At 41.8% G+C, this 15,276-nt stretch overlaps 1 protein-coding gene across 2 annotated transcripts in view; it reads right to left on the minus strand.

Moving 5' to 3' along the window:
• Nucleotides 1-3,740: 3,740 nt before the first annotated feature.
• The window catches only part of LOC126210324 (atypical kinase COQ8B, mitochondrial), a 127,057-nt gene continuing 115,521 nt past the window's right edge, over nt 3,741-15,276 (minus strand). For both annotated transcript variants that reach the window (XM_049939526.1, XM_049939525.1), the window contains exons 11-12: nt 15,089-15,172; nt 3,741-4,158 (exon numbers count right to left, since the gene is read on the minus strand). In XM_049939526.1, the coding sequence (XP_049795483.1) occupies nt 3,940-4,158; nt 15,089-15,172 (303 nt within the window). In that variant the 3' untranslated portion in view covers nt 3,741-3,939. The remainder of the gene's footprint in view (nt 4,159-15,088; nt 15,173-15,276) is intronic.

Here is a 15,276-nt window from a genome sequence, read left to right on the forward strand (position 1 = left end):
TAACCGGAACACTAACGGCCACTAGGCAGAAAATTCTGCTGGTACACTTGAATTTGAAACACAGTAATATAGTTAACTTCACCCAAAAGAACACTGCCTAAATGTACGTCAGTGCCCAGGGTAGGTAACCAGAACACTAATGGCCACAGGGCAGAAAATTCCACTGGTGCACTCAAATTGTAGTCAAACAAAATAGTTAATTGCACCGCATGGTGGCTAAATTTCAGCAGTAGAAACACTTGGTGTTGCTCACAGGAAACCTTCCCCAACAGCAAACCACTGAAATGAACCACCACAACATAATGCCGACAACATTTAAAATAGTTGTCAGTGGATGTAACACCAACTACACACACAACCTGATGAACACTTGCACGAAGACCTGAATGATACCTAAGACTAACTAAACACACACTAAGACAAATCTGGAGTTGATGCTCGCACGCATGCCCACGCGCATGCGGACTCTGTGTGTGTGTGTGTGCGCGCGGGCGCGCCTGCGCGCGGGCGCGCCTACGCGAGCGCGCGTCCGCACGCGGAAGCACGCACGCACGCACGCACGCACGCACACACACACACACACACACACACACACACACACACACACACACAGAGTGGACTCATGGACTCACGAACAATCGGCAAGCCAAAATGCATCGTCCGGTAGGATGACCGACTGACCGATGATCCACCAAGACTGTGGCCCGGTTCAAGTGATGTGTGGTGGCAATGGTCGGGCGAGCCATATCAACGCAAACCTCACTGCTGCTCCAACCCGACTGCACTAGTACCTCACTGCAACTTCCGACTGGCAGGTCCTGACCGCTCCAGACACGTTCCAACTGACTGGCAGATCCGAACTCGCTATCCAAACTCTCCTTACAACAGACAACGACTGGGCAGTAATAGCAGTCAAGCAAAGATACTACGAGAGGGGTATATCGATATGCTTTGCTAACGCTGCTCACGGTCAGGGAAAGCAGCAACTCAGTGACAGTAGTAATGTAAATTAATGTAGTGAGGTGGAAGTACGTTAAAAACAGGGTGTAAAATACATGATGGCGGGAACACGAGCAACGCATGGCTCACAGCAGAAGATGAGAGATCTGGGAGCAGTGTCGATGTACTGGACAGGTGAATAACAGACCTTCCAAGTCTTATGGGACAGGCCGGTGAGAACAGGAAATTGTGCCAGTTGGCCAGTATATGGACCGGAGTACGCCACCTGCTTCACACAACAGAAAGCTGAAAATAGTGGTGCACTTCATTGATTGCCCAGTATCGCTGCTAATGACATGCCAGCCAGTAGCTGCAGGGTGCAGGTGATAGTGCCCAATGAAGTCCACTCCGATAATAAGGTCAGTTAAGTCAGTGATTGAGGAAGTCTAGGGGAGGCTCTGTTGCAGGCTGAGAGTGAAGATGTGATGATGTATGCCATAGGTGGCAATAGTGGAATTATTGGCCACCGTCAGGAGGATGGCTGAGGCAGTACCAGGGTTTCGAGCAAGATGCTGTAGGAAGATAGACAATTTGGAGCCAGTGTCAATCAGAATGGTGTGGCGGTGTGAATGCCACAGAGAAACAGGTGCTGGGAGATGGAGCAGCAGCCGGGCACACCTAATCCAGGCAGTCATCAGTGCTCGTGTGCTACAGGTAGGGTGCCCTGCAGTTCACAACATCCAGGCTGAAGCACTCTGGTACCAGCAGAGACTGACTGTGTCATGAGAGGCATCAGCAGGGCACCTGGAACAGCACGCATGGCAGTGGTCGGAATCAAGGCAAGTCACTGTCACTTGCAGGACTGCCATGTAAACACTGAGGCGGGTAGGATTTCCTATGCTCCTGATTGCCAAACACTCCTCTATGGGCAAGTGGGGAGGGCAGTGGGTACTGGCATCATTATTGGCATGTCAAGTTGGAAGTAGCAGCTCACAGTGAGGTGGGAGGCATTTTTACAGCCAGCTGACTGCACCGGGTGAAGATCAGTGTGGGGAGTGGTAGCTGCAGATAGCGAGGTTAGTGTCTCGTGCACCTTTCAGCAAGGCTGGCACCGTCTGTGAGAGAAAGTCTGTATTAGGGTCAGATAGCAAGCCAAGTAGATGATGGACATCGTGTGTAGGTCTATGAGGGTTCAGTGGTGACACAGGAAGGCTTGCCAGTTCCCACACTGCTCAAACGGAAGGAAGACCCAGATGTGCTGGATCTCTGAGGATGTCAGTTGTACTATGAGACACTGTCCGAGAGTCTCATAGCGGACAGTGGCTGGGGGCGACGAGATGATGTCGCAGACCTCCACCGTGTACGTTGGCAGGAGCTGCCCGATCACCGTCACAACTCGGTGGTGTCCTGGCTGATGTCACAGCCTGCAAAGGTGGCATCTGCCGAGGAAAGTCACAGGTGTGGGTTCCAGGGATTGAAGGCTGACAGGTGAGTTGCAAAACAGCTGGAAAGAGTGGCATTGGGAGGAAGGGGATTGGGCACTGACACTTCAAGGTTAGGGTGAATGGTGGCGATGGCAGATGCAGGGGCCAGTGCGGGAGTCAGCACTGAGTCTGATGTTGAGCGCCGGGCCACTAGTGGCATGCACAGGTCAGCATTGTGGTGTTCCAGTTCCACGAGATGTGCAGTCAAGTCGGCGATGATGTCATGAGGTGCTGGAGTGGCAAGCGTGTCGGTGAAGTGTTGCGCCAGAGGCAAAGCCACAGTTGCTAGGTTGCGCAAGGGGCGAGCACACGAAACACGTGCTAGAGAAATGGCTCACGGTGTGAACTTAAGTAGTGTCCGTAGCACAGAAACCGAAGTTTATGGCAGGGTGTACATATGGTAGGAGTCTGAAGATGCACCTAATGGAACGAGGTGGCCAACAACGTGCTGAATTTGAAAATTGACGCCCGAGTTTGTCGTCAAGTCACTAGTGTAGGAATGTTTCCCTACCTAACTTTACGTAACAATTGTGAAACTGCAAAATTACACATGGAATTGTCTCTCCTGGGAGCGATGGGGAGGGCAAGCTGCAAAGGGAAGACACACTGTTATCACATGTGTACACAAGTAGTGAACTGATTTATACACCGGGCTGTGTGGTAGGTGTAGAGATGGCATAGTGCGGCACAGACTCACACCACCCAAGTGTTTCATAAGCCACTTCTTTCATCATCATCATCATCATCATCATCATCATCAAAGACACATGAGGAACCTAATTCTTGTTTGTTATCCAAGTTACTATAAGAAAATGTGAATGTCAACTCTTTGTGTCGAGACTATTTCATACTCACCATAATCTTCCTATAAGAGATACTATTTATTTTCCACACTGTTTGTATACTATCAACTGCAGATACACAGCAGAAACTTACAATACCTCGAGAAGCAGCAGCTTTTTTTTTTCAAAATGGTTGTTTGTTTACCGATTTACTGGGTTAATTATATAAAAAAAAAGGAAAATTCACTCGAGAAAATTACAATATTACGAGACGGAATCACTGCAGAGTACTTACCATCAACAGGCAAAAAACTTCGCCAAGCTTTCAGAACTATTGTTTTCTTCCTTAGGCTGAAGAGAGAGATTTGTTGAAGAAATCACTATATATATTCTCCTCCAAGGAAAAAAAAATGTATTCTCAGAATATGAAGAAGCCGATTATTATGCTGTCACATTCTCCCCCCCCCCCCCCCCCCCCATTCACTGGTAAAAAAAAAGAAAAGTAAGAATTGTCTATATTTGTAATTGACTTTATTTACAGGGCTCTCATTTTGCGATAAAGCCAAACCATTATTCACAACATTGAGATAAAGCTTCAAGCTTTGTGGCAGCTTTGGTTGCCTGAGAAAAATTTACACACAACTTAAAGCCTCACACATTATAAACACACCAGACACCTTATATGACATCAAAGGACTATAAAGCTTCCATGACACACTTCATTTTTCAGTTCTCTATCCATGAGATGCTGCAATACGGTCAACATCTCCATGAGTGTACTTCCAATAAGCTTCCTCAAACATGGAACGGCACTCAACACGAGCCTGCAGTTTAGCACACAGAAGGAAAACTCCTGACAACTTGCGATGCAGAGAGTAGATTTGCTCCGGCGGTGGACGCAGCCTGTGTTTCAGCATTGTCGGCACCAGCTCTGTGATGCGACGGGTAGTGTCCTGGAGGAACCAAATGTGTACATTTTAGAACCAAGTACATATTGTATGGATAAGAATCAGTACAATAACTAACTAAATTTAGAATAACTTCCCAGTGATACTACATATGGAGTGCAAGCTAATATTTGACTGGAAATAGGATGGAAGAGTACTCAAACTAACTGTCCCCAATGTTGCATAATGTGATTTAGAGAGACTGAATTAAACCTGGGTGTACAGACTGGAATTTAAACTACATTCTACATCTTCATCCATATTGCCAAACCACTGAAGTTCCCATTCTAACTACATGTTGAGCACAGAAAGAATGCCGGCCGGTGTGGCCGAGCGGTTCTAGGCGCTTCAGTTTGAAACCGCACGACCGCTACGGTCGCAGGTTCGAATCCTGCCTCAGGCATGGATGTGTGTGGTGTCCTTAGGTTAGTTAGGTTTAAGTAGTTCTAAGTTCTAGGGGACTGATAACCTCAGATGTTGAGTCCATAGTGCAAAGAGCCATTTGAACCACAGAAAGAATAATTGTTTACAATAATTGGTGTACACTGCAATTAATTTAATCTTACTTTTGCATTCCATATGGGAGCAATACATATGAGTTTGTAGAGTTTTCCTAGATTCCTCACTTAATGCTGAGACTGGAAAATTTTTAAGTAGGCTTCCACATGGTCAGTGGTGCACTTTTATTTTTGGTATACAACATGACACACATGACATGATCAAAAAGCATGAGAATTTTAGTTTTTCTTAAAGAATGTTTACTTATTCATCACCATCAACTTTCTCCTCATTGAAGTAATCCCCCTAAGATACAATACATGTTCCAGTGCTTTTTCAACCTTGGAAGCACTTGCAGAGTGGTGTTCAGCTCCTTCAGTGATTCTGTTTTTATCTCATCAATGGTGGCAAAACAATGCCCTTTTAGGATTCTCTTCAGCCTCAGGAAAGAAAGAAATTGCAGTAGGCCATGTCCAGCGAATACAGTGACTGAGGCAACATAATTGTTTCTCTCCTCTCTCTCTAATCTTTGAGATATGAGTGGGAGCATTGTAATGATGTAATTTCCACAAGTGGTTTAGCCACAGTTCCAGTCATTTTCTTTGGACTGTTTCATCCAAACAGTGCAATGCTTCCAGGTAGTATTTCTTATTACTGACTGTACAACTGTACAGTAGGAGCTCATGATGCACTGCCCCTTTGTAATCAAAGAAAACCGTGACAAGAACCTTGACATGTGGGCAAGCTTGTCCATTTTCTTTTCAGTCTTTGCTCTTCAGGCACATTCCATTGGGATGATTGGGTCTTGGTTTCAATGTCATACCTTTATATCCAGACTTCGCCACCAGTCATAACGTTTTATAAAAGCTCTGGATCATTGTTGATTTAATTCAGCAATTTCCGAGTGATGTCTATGCAATGTAGTTTTTGGTTGAAATTCAACCATTTTGGAACAAACTTGGCTACAATACGTTTCATGCCCAAAACGCCCAAAAAAAATTGCTTGGCATGAGCCAAAGAATATGCTGACACCAGCAACCTCTCTAGGGGTGACTGGGTGATTTTTTAGAACATTTTCTTTACTTCTTCCACACTGTTATCAGTAACTGATGAGCTAAGGCATCCAGAATGGTGTCTTCTTAAGCCTCTTTCAAATGTCTATAGCATTCATGAACTCTTGTCTTACTCATAGCAGATTCACCAAAAGTCATCATTTCAAATGGGGTGCTGCACTTTATTCCATTTTCATGCAAAATCATTGATCCATCCTTTTTGAAGATATTGAAAACTGGATGTATAAACACCACAGAATTAAAAAATTCCCATTTCTTTTTGATTACACCTTGTATAATAGTCACCACCCACTCTAGTAACATTTTTTGTTCAATAATAATTTTTTATTTTCACTTGTGTCCAAACAGATGATACAGTATAATTTGTTTACATATAAATGTAAAAATATGCAGTGAAGAATTATTTTAAATTTGTCAATCATTGATATTGCTGTCATAGAATACTATGATTTTGGTTTTCAGAAGTGCAGAACTTTACATCTTTGAAAATTTAAAAGCGAACTGCGACATACAAGTTTGAGTTACGAAATACAAGTGAAATGTATTAACTATTGGTCATTTCATTCAGATGAATACAGTGAGTTGAGAAATATGTTATTGACAAAAAGATCACACTTTTTCACTTCACTTCACTGTATAGGCACTTCCCTCTCTATTTCCTAGTCACTAACAAAGAAAGCCCCAACCAGAACATTCGCTATATTCTCGAGATTGCATTGGTGACCTGACTCTAAAATCTCGGCACAAGACTCTTCGAGACAGGAAGGTTTGATATTGCTGGATATGATGCAATCTAAGCTATGAAAGAAAGGAACAGTAATCAAAGTTCTGAGAATATATGTTTCACAAATAATTCTAGAATGTCAAAAACAATATTCTACAATGTAGCTCAAGACAAAACATCTCTGTCAGTTTCAACATATGAAGCAGCACTTGTGCATTGGGATTTTCTCTAATAATGCTCAATCGCTAAAAGTAAATTGAACAACAACTGTGCTACACTACATGAATGCAACACTTGAAATTCTAAGACCATATTTGAAGCATCCAGTATCAACACCAGCCCAATCACTGAAGGCATATTTTCCAATATGGACAAAACACCTCTAGAGACAAAGCAATGACACTCACAAACCGTTTTCTTTCATAGTTTCATCATTAATGGTTTTACATTTAAGTTTTATTGTTTTGTGACATCTGATTAATAATGATCTTATTATTATGTCAATTTAAGTCTGGTCCCCTTTAATCCAATGGTATTTATAGTCTCCAAGAACGTTTCTACAAAAAATTTTGACTTGGCCATTTTTGTTACAATTTTACAAGGGGTGTGCAATAAGTAATGCAGCACAATTTATTTTCTGCAAGCATGTTTGCTTTATTCAGGGTTCCAATATACCATATTATTCTCTACTCTTTTGGCTACAAAAACCTATTTTTCAACATAACATCTGTTCAATGTGACGGCATCTTACTGGGAGGGCCTGCTTGCCAGTATGGTGCCACTTCTATTGGTCAATGTTGGAGCCACTGTCTTTCTGCATCAATAAGCTCCCCATCATCTGTGTACTGCTTCCTCTGGAGTGCATCTTTTATTGGGCCAAACATGTGGAAGATGGAAGGTGCGAGATCCAGGCTGTAGGGAAGATGAGAAAGAACAGTACAATCAAATTTTGTGAGGTCCTCATAGGTGTGCAGACTTGAGAGAGGCCTTGCATTGCCAAGGAGGTGGTGGTGGTGGTGGTGGTGCACAGAGCAAGGTAAGGTGAGTATTGGGAGGGGGGGGGGGTGTTAGTTCACACCATTTTCAGTCAAGAAATGTCGTACAGACAGCATTCTATCAGCAGGGGCATTGTCATGATGGAAAAACCAGTCACCGAACTGCCACAAATCAGGCCACTTCCGCTGCACACTGTTGTGCTGTCTTCTCAAAACTTCCAAGTAGAAAGCCTAGTTAAATGTCAGACCCTGGGGAACAAACTCTGGATGGACGACTTCTCTCACAACGAAAAAACAAATCAACACTGTCTTAATGTTTGATTTCACCTGATGAACTTTCTTGGAATGAGGCAAACTTTAAGTCTTCCACTGACTTGAATGTTGCTTTGTTTCAGGATATTAAGCATAGCTGCAATCTTTGTCACATGTGATAATTTCTTAGAAAAGTTTGTATCATTTTGGGATGCATCTTTCAACACACATCATGCTTCCATGAGACCTTGTTTTTCTTCAGCAGTCAGCAGTCTTTGACACGAATTTGGCAACCACCATATTCATTCTCAAATCTTCTGTCACAGTTCCCTGCACTGAACTCCAAGTCACTCCTGACAGCTCCACAATTTCTTCAATGGTCCATCGTTGATCTTTGTTGGAGATTGCACAAATGTTCCCAACCAACACCTTCATGGTTTTGGGCCATGGAAGTACGACCAGAATGAGGCTTGGTATCAATTGACATTTCTCCATTTTTGAAATTGGAAATCCACTCAAAAACTTAAGAAATTTCCCCATATCTTCATCTTCATCCTTGTACACTGTTTTTAACATTTCAAGAGTTTTTGCTCCACTTTTTTCTAAGCAAAAAGCAGAATCTCACTACCACACGCTGTTGATGAAAATCAGCCAGAGGAAAAATGACTATCACACAAAACAGTTGTCACTATGAACTCTGCCAAAACTAGTCCTGACCTCCTTCAGTGATGGCACTCAGTTTACTGATTCTGGAATGTTCACTCCATGCACTCCTAATTGCAAAATATGGTAGTGCAAAAGCTCTACCCGCCAAAAAATTAGTTTGGTTTTTTTATGGAACTCCTTTGTGAAACATCTAGCCTTTGGAACACTACTTACAAAGAACAGATTTGTGCACAAGCTTATAAAGACAACCAGCAAGAAATTGTCAGAGGAACAGAAGAAAAACAAGATGGAATTTATGTCAAATACCAACTTCAAAGACAGAGGGGTAAAATAAATAATGCTTTTCTAACAAAAGGATGATCATAAGGTTTTTCCAACCCTAAGTTGTGACTGGACTGATGATATATTGGTAAGGGGGCCACAGTAAATTACCTTGCTTGGGGAGTCAATGAATGATGTTGAAGTTAGCTTCAGTTTTGCCCCAGGAAGTGTGTTGGGACCCTTGCTGTTCCTGTTGTATATTAATTACCTGCAGACAATATTAATAGTAACTTCTGATGTTTTTAGACTACGCCATTATCTGTAATGAACTACTGTCTCAAAAAAGCATTACAAAGATTGAGTTTTGATAAGCTTTCAAAGCAGTACAGAGAATTGCTTTAAATCAGGTATGGACAAACTGCAGTCTGTGGGCAACATGCACTGATCTGATAGGGGCCTGTGTCTCACCATTACATTCCCAGAATTACTTTTTTTTCCATTCAATTTTCATCCCCTCCTGGGAAGGAGAGGGTGGGCTCCTGTAGAACTTAGCTGTTCTGAGCTATGTCAGTCTAACTGGCACTGGGGCAGGGCTCCTAATTCAGAATATTATATTATTATTTTGCAGATTTCATTTCACAGGTAGTATACTGGGAAAATGCAATCAGAGTACATATTGCTTACAAAACATTTGTGTGACATAGCACAGAATATTGATCAAGTGTATGGGATCCATAATAAACAGGACTAACAGGGGGATCTACATCTACATCTATACTCCGACAGAGGGTACATCCCATTATACCAGTTATCAGGGTTTCTTCCTGTTCCATTCATGCATGGAGCATGGGAACAATGATTGAATGCCACTGAGCAGCCACTAATTATTCTAATCTTATCCTCATGATCCCTATGTCAGTGATACATAGGGGATTTTAGTATATCCCTTGAGTAATCATTTAAAGCCAGTTCTTTAAACTTTATTAATAGACTTTCTTGGGATAGTTTATGTCTGTCTTCAAGAGTCTGCCACTTCAGTTCCTTCAGTATCTTTGTGAAACTCTTCCAACGATTAAACAAACTTGTAACCAATTGTGCCGCTCTTCTCTGTATACATTCAATACCCCCTGTTAGTCCTATATGGTACAGGTCCCACACACTTGAGCAATATTCTAGAATGGGTCACATGAGTAATTTGTAAGCAATATCTTTTGTAGACTGATTGCACTTCGCAGTATTCTATCAATAAACCAATGTCTACAACTTACTTTACCCACAACTGAGCCTATGGTATCGTTCCATTTCATAGCCCTACCAAGTGTTCCATACAGGTATTTGTAAGAGTTGGCCGATTCCAACTGCGATTCATTGATTTTATAGTCATTTTTTCATTTCGTGAAGTGCAAAATTTTATATTTCCAAACATTTATAGTAAGTGGCCAATCATTGCACCACATTGAAATCTTATCAAGATTTGACTGAATATTTATGCAGCTTCTCTCAGATAGTACTTCAATACATATAACTGCATCATCTGCAAAAAGCCCAATTATGCTGCTAATAATGTCTGCAAGTTCATTAATATACAACATGAACAGCACACTTCCCTGGGCCACACGTGAAATTACTTCTACGTCTGACAATGTCTGTCCATTCAAGATAACGTGCTGTGTCCTCCCTCCCATCACAAATTTCACTTGATACCCCACATGATCATACTTTAGACAATAAGCGTAGGTGTGGTACTGGGTACTGAACATATTCAAAGAAGGGCACCTTAAATTATCACAGATCTGTCCCACGGGGGAGGGGGGTGAGGGGGACACGAAAATGCTTGAAAAACATGAACTGTAATGTAACTAGAGAGAGGGAAATTTGCAAGCTTTCAGAGCCAGTGGTTCCTTATTCTGGCAAAAGGACTGATGGGGAAGAAAAAGGAATGAAAAAAGAAGACTGGTGACATTTAGGAAGTAGAGAGAGTTCGGCAAAAGCACCCAGAATCCAGGGTCATGGGAGACTTACCAGGTGAGATGAGAAGGAATGACTGATTGTTGGGGACTGCACTGGATAAGATTTCAAAGCTGAGAGCTTTGAGGTGGAAGATACGCTAGTCCCAAACAATCGGTCTTTCCTTCTATTCCAGTCTGCTATGTCTCCCCTGAACTGTGGTTCTGTATGACTTTTCCAAACTCTCTCTGTTTCTTAAACCTCAGTGGTCCTTTCTTTTCATCCCTCTTCTTCCCCCTCAGTCCTTCTGCATGAAAGAGCTACTGGCTACAAAAGCTTGCACATTTACTTAACGTTTGTATGTGTGTCTTCTTCTGCCACTGCTTGCTGTGTAGATTTTTTATCTATCCAGGTAAATTATACTTTCAAAAATTATTATTTTCTTTGGTATAAAAACATGAACTAGCAGATGCCAACTCTCCCATGAAAGCCTATTTAAAATGTTTCGGAAAACAGTACAAAGTGAGGGATGAAGGAACACACTACTATCCACTACGCATCTCTCCCACAGGAATGATGACGGTAAGCTTAGACTAAATACAGTGGACAAAAAAGCATCTAAGCAATCATTCATACCATACATGCGAACAGAGCAGGAAGAAACCCTGACAATTGTATACGAGCTTTGGAACTTAAATAGTGGCAATTATTTATTGACAACCGATACAGAAGAGTCACATGTTTGCACCTGTTACCGTCCTTCAAAGTAGTCACCAGCATTATGTAGAACCCATTGCCAGCGATGTGGAAGGCATAGTATACTGTTAGCTGAGCCCGTTCTGTTGATGGTGCGAATGGAGTGGTCTACTGCCTGTCGAATCTCTGGAACAGTTCTGAAGCAAATGCCACGAAGTGATTCCTTCATCTTCAGAAATCAAAGTCACAAGGATTTAAGTCCAGGGAGTATGGTGGACGGTACAGTACTTCCCAGTCCCATCGACCAAACAGAGCAGCCACACTTGTGCTGTAGGCCCCCGCTCATTGTCATGCAAAATGATGGGTGGGTTGTGCAGAAAGTGTCGCCGCTTCTTTCGCAAAGCTGGTCGCAGGTGGTGCTCCAAAAATGAACAGTAATACTGTGCAGTGACGGTGGAGAAACGTAATGCGTTAGGATAACACCATCACAGCCGTACACGAGAATCACCATAACTTTCGCCATACTGGGGCTCTGACGCACTTTCAATTTTCGTGGCGACCCATAATAACGCCATTCATTGGATTGGCATTTCAGTTTTGTCTCATACAATGTGGTCCATGTCTCATCCAATGTTACAATATGGTGTAAGAAAGCCTCTCCTTCATGCTCGTAGCGCTCCAAGTACGTTTGAGCAGCATCGTAACGCATCCATTTCTGCAATTCCATCAATTCATGCGGAACCCACCGTGATGCAGTTTTTCGCATGCCCAGGCGTTCCTTCAGGATGTGAAGCACAGTTGTATACGCTAATCCGATTTCGTGGGTGAGCTTACAAATCGTATGGCATTGATCACTGTCAACCAATGCGGCAACAGCATGCACTTCTTCTTCAGAGATGGAAGGATGACCTGTCTGTTGCATTGTCTGCCACAGTTTGCCGACCTCTGTTGAAGGCTTTTACCCACTGTGACACTGTTCTGTACGGCAATGCCGATTCCGTGCACGCCTCTTGCAGACCTCGATGACAATGTTGTACTGTACGACCTCTGGCACATTCAATCTTATTCCAACTCCATTGCTCCTGTTTTCAAAACATAGTGACACCGTTACATTAGACAGCTCGCTCACAAGTGACAGTGTTTACCTCAACTGTGCGCACGCCAGTGAGGGACGGCAAGTCCATTTGCTCGGAGGTAAGGTAGGTATGTCAACTGTGTGTGCTATCAGCGACAGTAGTAGATTCTATTGCATAGTGTCTCCACAGCAGTGTTGTCACTATTTAACTTCCAACCTGTGTAATAGGAAGTACTGTCTGCTATGCGTTTCTCAGTGGTTTGCGGAATACGTAATTATACGAATGTGCATCGATGACAAGAGCTAACCTTCGAGACAGAAAACTAATAGTAATTACCATAAATGTAACATGTGCAAATATGGGTTCCTGTGAGTACAGCAAGCAATAACAGTTTGTACTCAAAGACAGTTGAGCTACGTCAAGGCCATTCTTTATAATGCACTGCCTACATCACCAAGAAGCTGGATAAGGAAATAGCTCTTAGAGCAAAGTTAAAATGATCTCTTACTGAGAACTTTTTAAATCATAAATAAATATGTTTGCTTACAGAAATACTAGGCTCTCATTTATTGTAGAGTACTTTCTAATCTGTTGACTGGAGTATCATCCACGCTGTATTTGTCTTCACAAAAGGATGTTTCTGCAGTTCATTTCCTGTTAACTTTGTTTCAAATGCAGTGCAGTACACCTCAGAAAAGAATCTGTTGCAATAATAGTTGTGATGGATATAGTTTTGACAGATATTGGTGTTTTTATATGTTTCAGCTGTATGATATAATGTGTTCATCTGTTTACATTTTTCAGAAGTGTCATATAAAAAAGTTGCCTGTTCTCATAATATTATTGATTATACTTGTTAAGCATATTGTAATCTACTTGTAGACATCCCAGCATTCATTTTAGAAACTTGAGGAAGACTACGGAAAGCCCAGCTCAGGATGGCTGGGCAGGGCACGAACCCCGTTACTCCTGAATGCGAATACAGTTCATTATCACTTTCTGAATCATATATTGAGTTAGGTGGCTAACCCAGTGTTAATGAACTGGATTCACATTTAGCAGGAATCGGGTTCATGCCCTGCCCAGCCACCCTGAGTTGGGCTTTCCATAGTCTTCCTCAAGTTTCTAAGGTGAATACTGGGACGCCTACATTGATAAGGCCATAGCTGACTTCCTGCTTGTCCTTGCATAATTCTGAATACAACAGAACAAAAATGGGTGGCTTTGAGAGACTACATAGTGATGAGAACAGAGGAAAAGCTAGAAAAAGAACAAGATTTAGAAAGAGTCCTTGGATAACACAGGAGATATTAAATTTTACTGATAGAAGAAGGAAATATAAAAAAGGCAGCAAATGAAACATGAAAAATGGAATACCAACTACTCAAATCAAAGAGGGAGAGGCATAAAGCAGTCAGTCGCAATCTCATTAGCTTTTATTAGTGTTGCAAATCTAGATTTTGGATATAAAGAGACATCTTCAGCTCATTTTCATTATATTTCAACAGACTCACGCCAGTTCATGTCACCCTGTTCAGTTCATGACACTGAGGAGCCCCAGTGTCCTTCCGCCTATAAACCTGTAAGAACATAGGGTGATATGAACTGCCCCGAGTCTGTTGAAATGTAATGAAAATGCACTGAAGATGGCTATTTATAGTCAAAATCTAGATTTGCAACACAATGAAAGCTAATGGGATTGTGACTGGCTCCTGTGTGCCTCATCTTCCTTATAGTCTACAGTCGCTATGCACAATGGTTCCTGACAGAATCAAAGCTGGTTATCTCAAATCAAATCAAGAAAAGGAGGTTGACAGGAAGTACAAAGTTGAAAAGCAGGAATGGCTACAGGATAAATCCAAAGATGCAGAAGCGTGCATGATTATAGGAAAGACGGATGCTACTTATAGGAGAATTAAAGAAAACTTCTGAGAAAATAAATGCAGTTGCATAAGTATTGCTCAGAATGTTACAATTTGGATAATGGAAGAAATGCTATCCCTTAGGAAGCAGTTGTCGGATGAAAAATGGGAAAGAAGTGGTGTGGGGGAGGGTGGAGATTTTATGACAAAAAAAGAAGGCTAAAGATCATGTTACTGTCTTTCAATAGCTGTGTAATTGTTCACAAACATTTTGTATCTCCAATAAAAGAGGACATTATGAATTGCAAAATAAAGCTGGTAAAAAAAATTGCTGGCTTGAATACAATGAGAATGATTTTGTCTTTATACCTCACACTTTATGGTGGTGTATAACAACACCCCAGCTCATTCTGCTGAGAAGTATCACCAGTTCCTTTCTCAAAAACAAGTCTCAACTTCGCATCATTGATCTTATTTACAAGATTTATCTCCCACAATTATTTTTATGATATGACTTTATAAAGAGATCCAGGGAGCCACGACTAACCGACACCGGACAATTACGAAAGTAGGCTTCTCTAAGGGCAGATAGATACTGAAACCTGTGCTGAGCAATGCATGATGTTAAATGTGACCTATTTTGAGTCTGTAAATAGACAAAACTCTTATGCAGTCAATTTTGAATGTTTTAATTTTTATTTTGCATGGGTTGCACAGTGTACCTGTGCAACATCATTTGAACTTTACCTACTGTGACTCAGAAGAAATTGTAGAAAAAAATATGATTATTTTCTTGGTTGACACTGAGTCCTCTGTACTAAGGTGGCATGTACGCTACAAGTATAAGCTTGGAGTTAAATATGTAAGGAATACATATTATGCATACCTGTGCTCCAAAGTCAAAAGGTTCTTTACTTCTGAACACCTCACCCAGTATCATAACAGCATTGACATGAGCATCTTCCATCACCTGCAAATGGAAACTACCAGTTTATATTTAACAGCATTTGCAAAATTTTAACTTTTATATTTTATGCTTTAGATCAAAGTGAGGAACTCAAGTGGGCGGGTGGG

This window comes from Schistocerca nitens, chromosome 10, assembly GCF_023898315.1.
Source record: "Schistocerca nitens isolate TAMUIC-IGC-003100 chromosome 10, iqSchNite1.1, whole genome shotgun sequence".
Taxonomy (NCBI): domain Eukaryota; kingdom Metazoa; phylum Arthropoda; class Insecta; order Orthoptera; family Acrididae; genus Schistocerca; species Schistocerca nitens.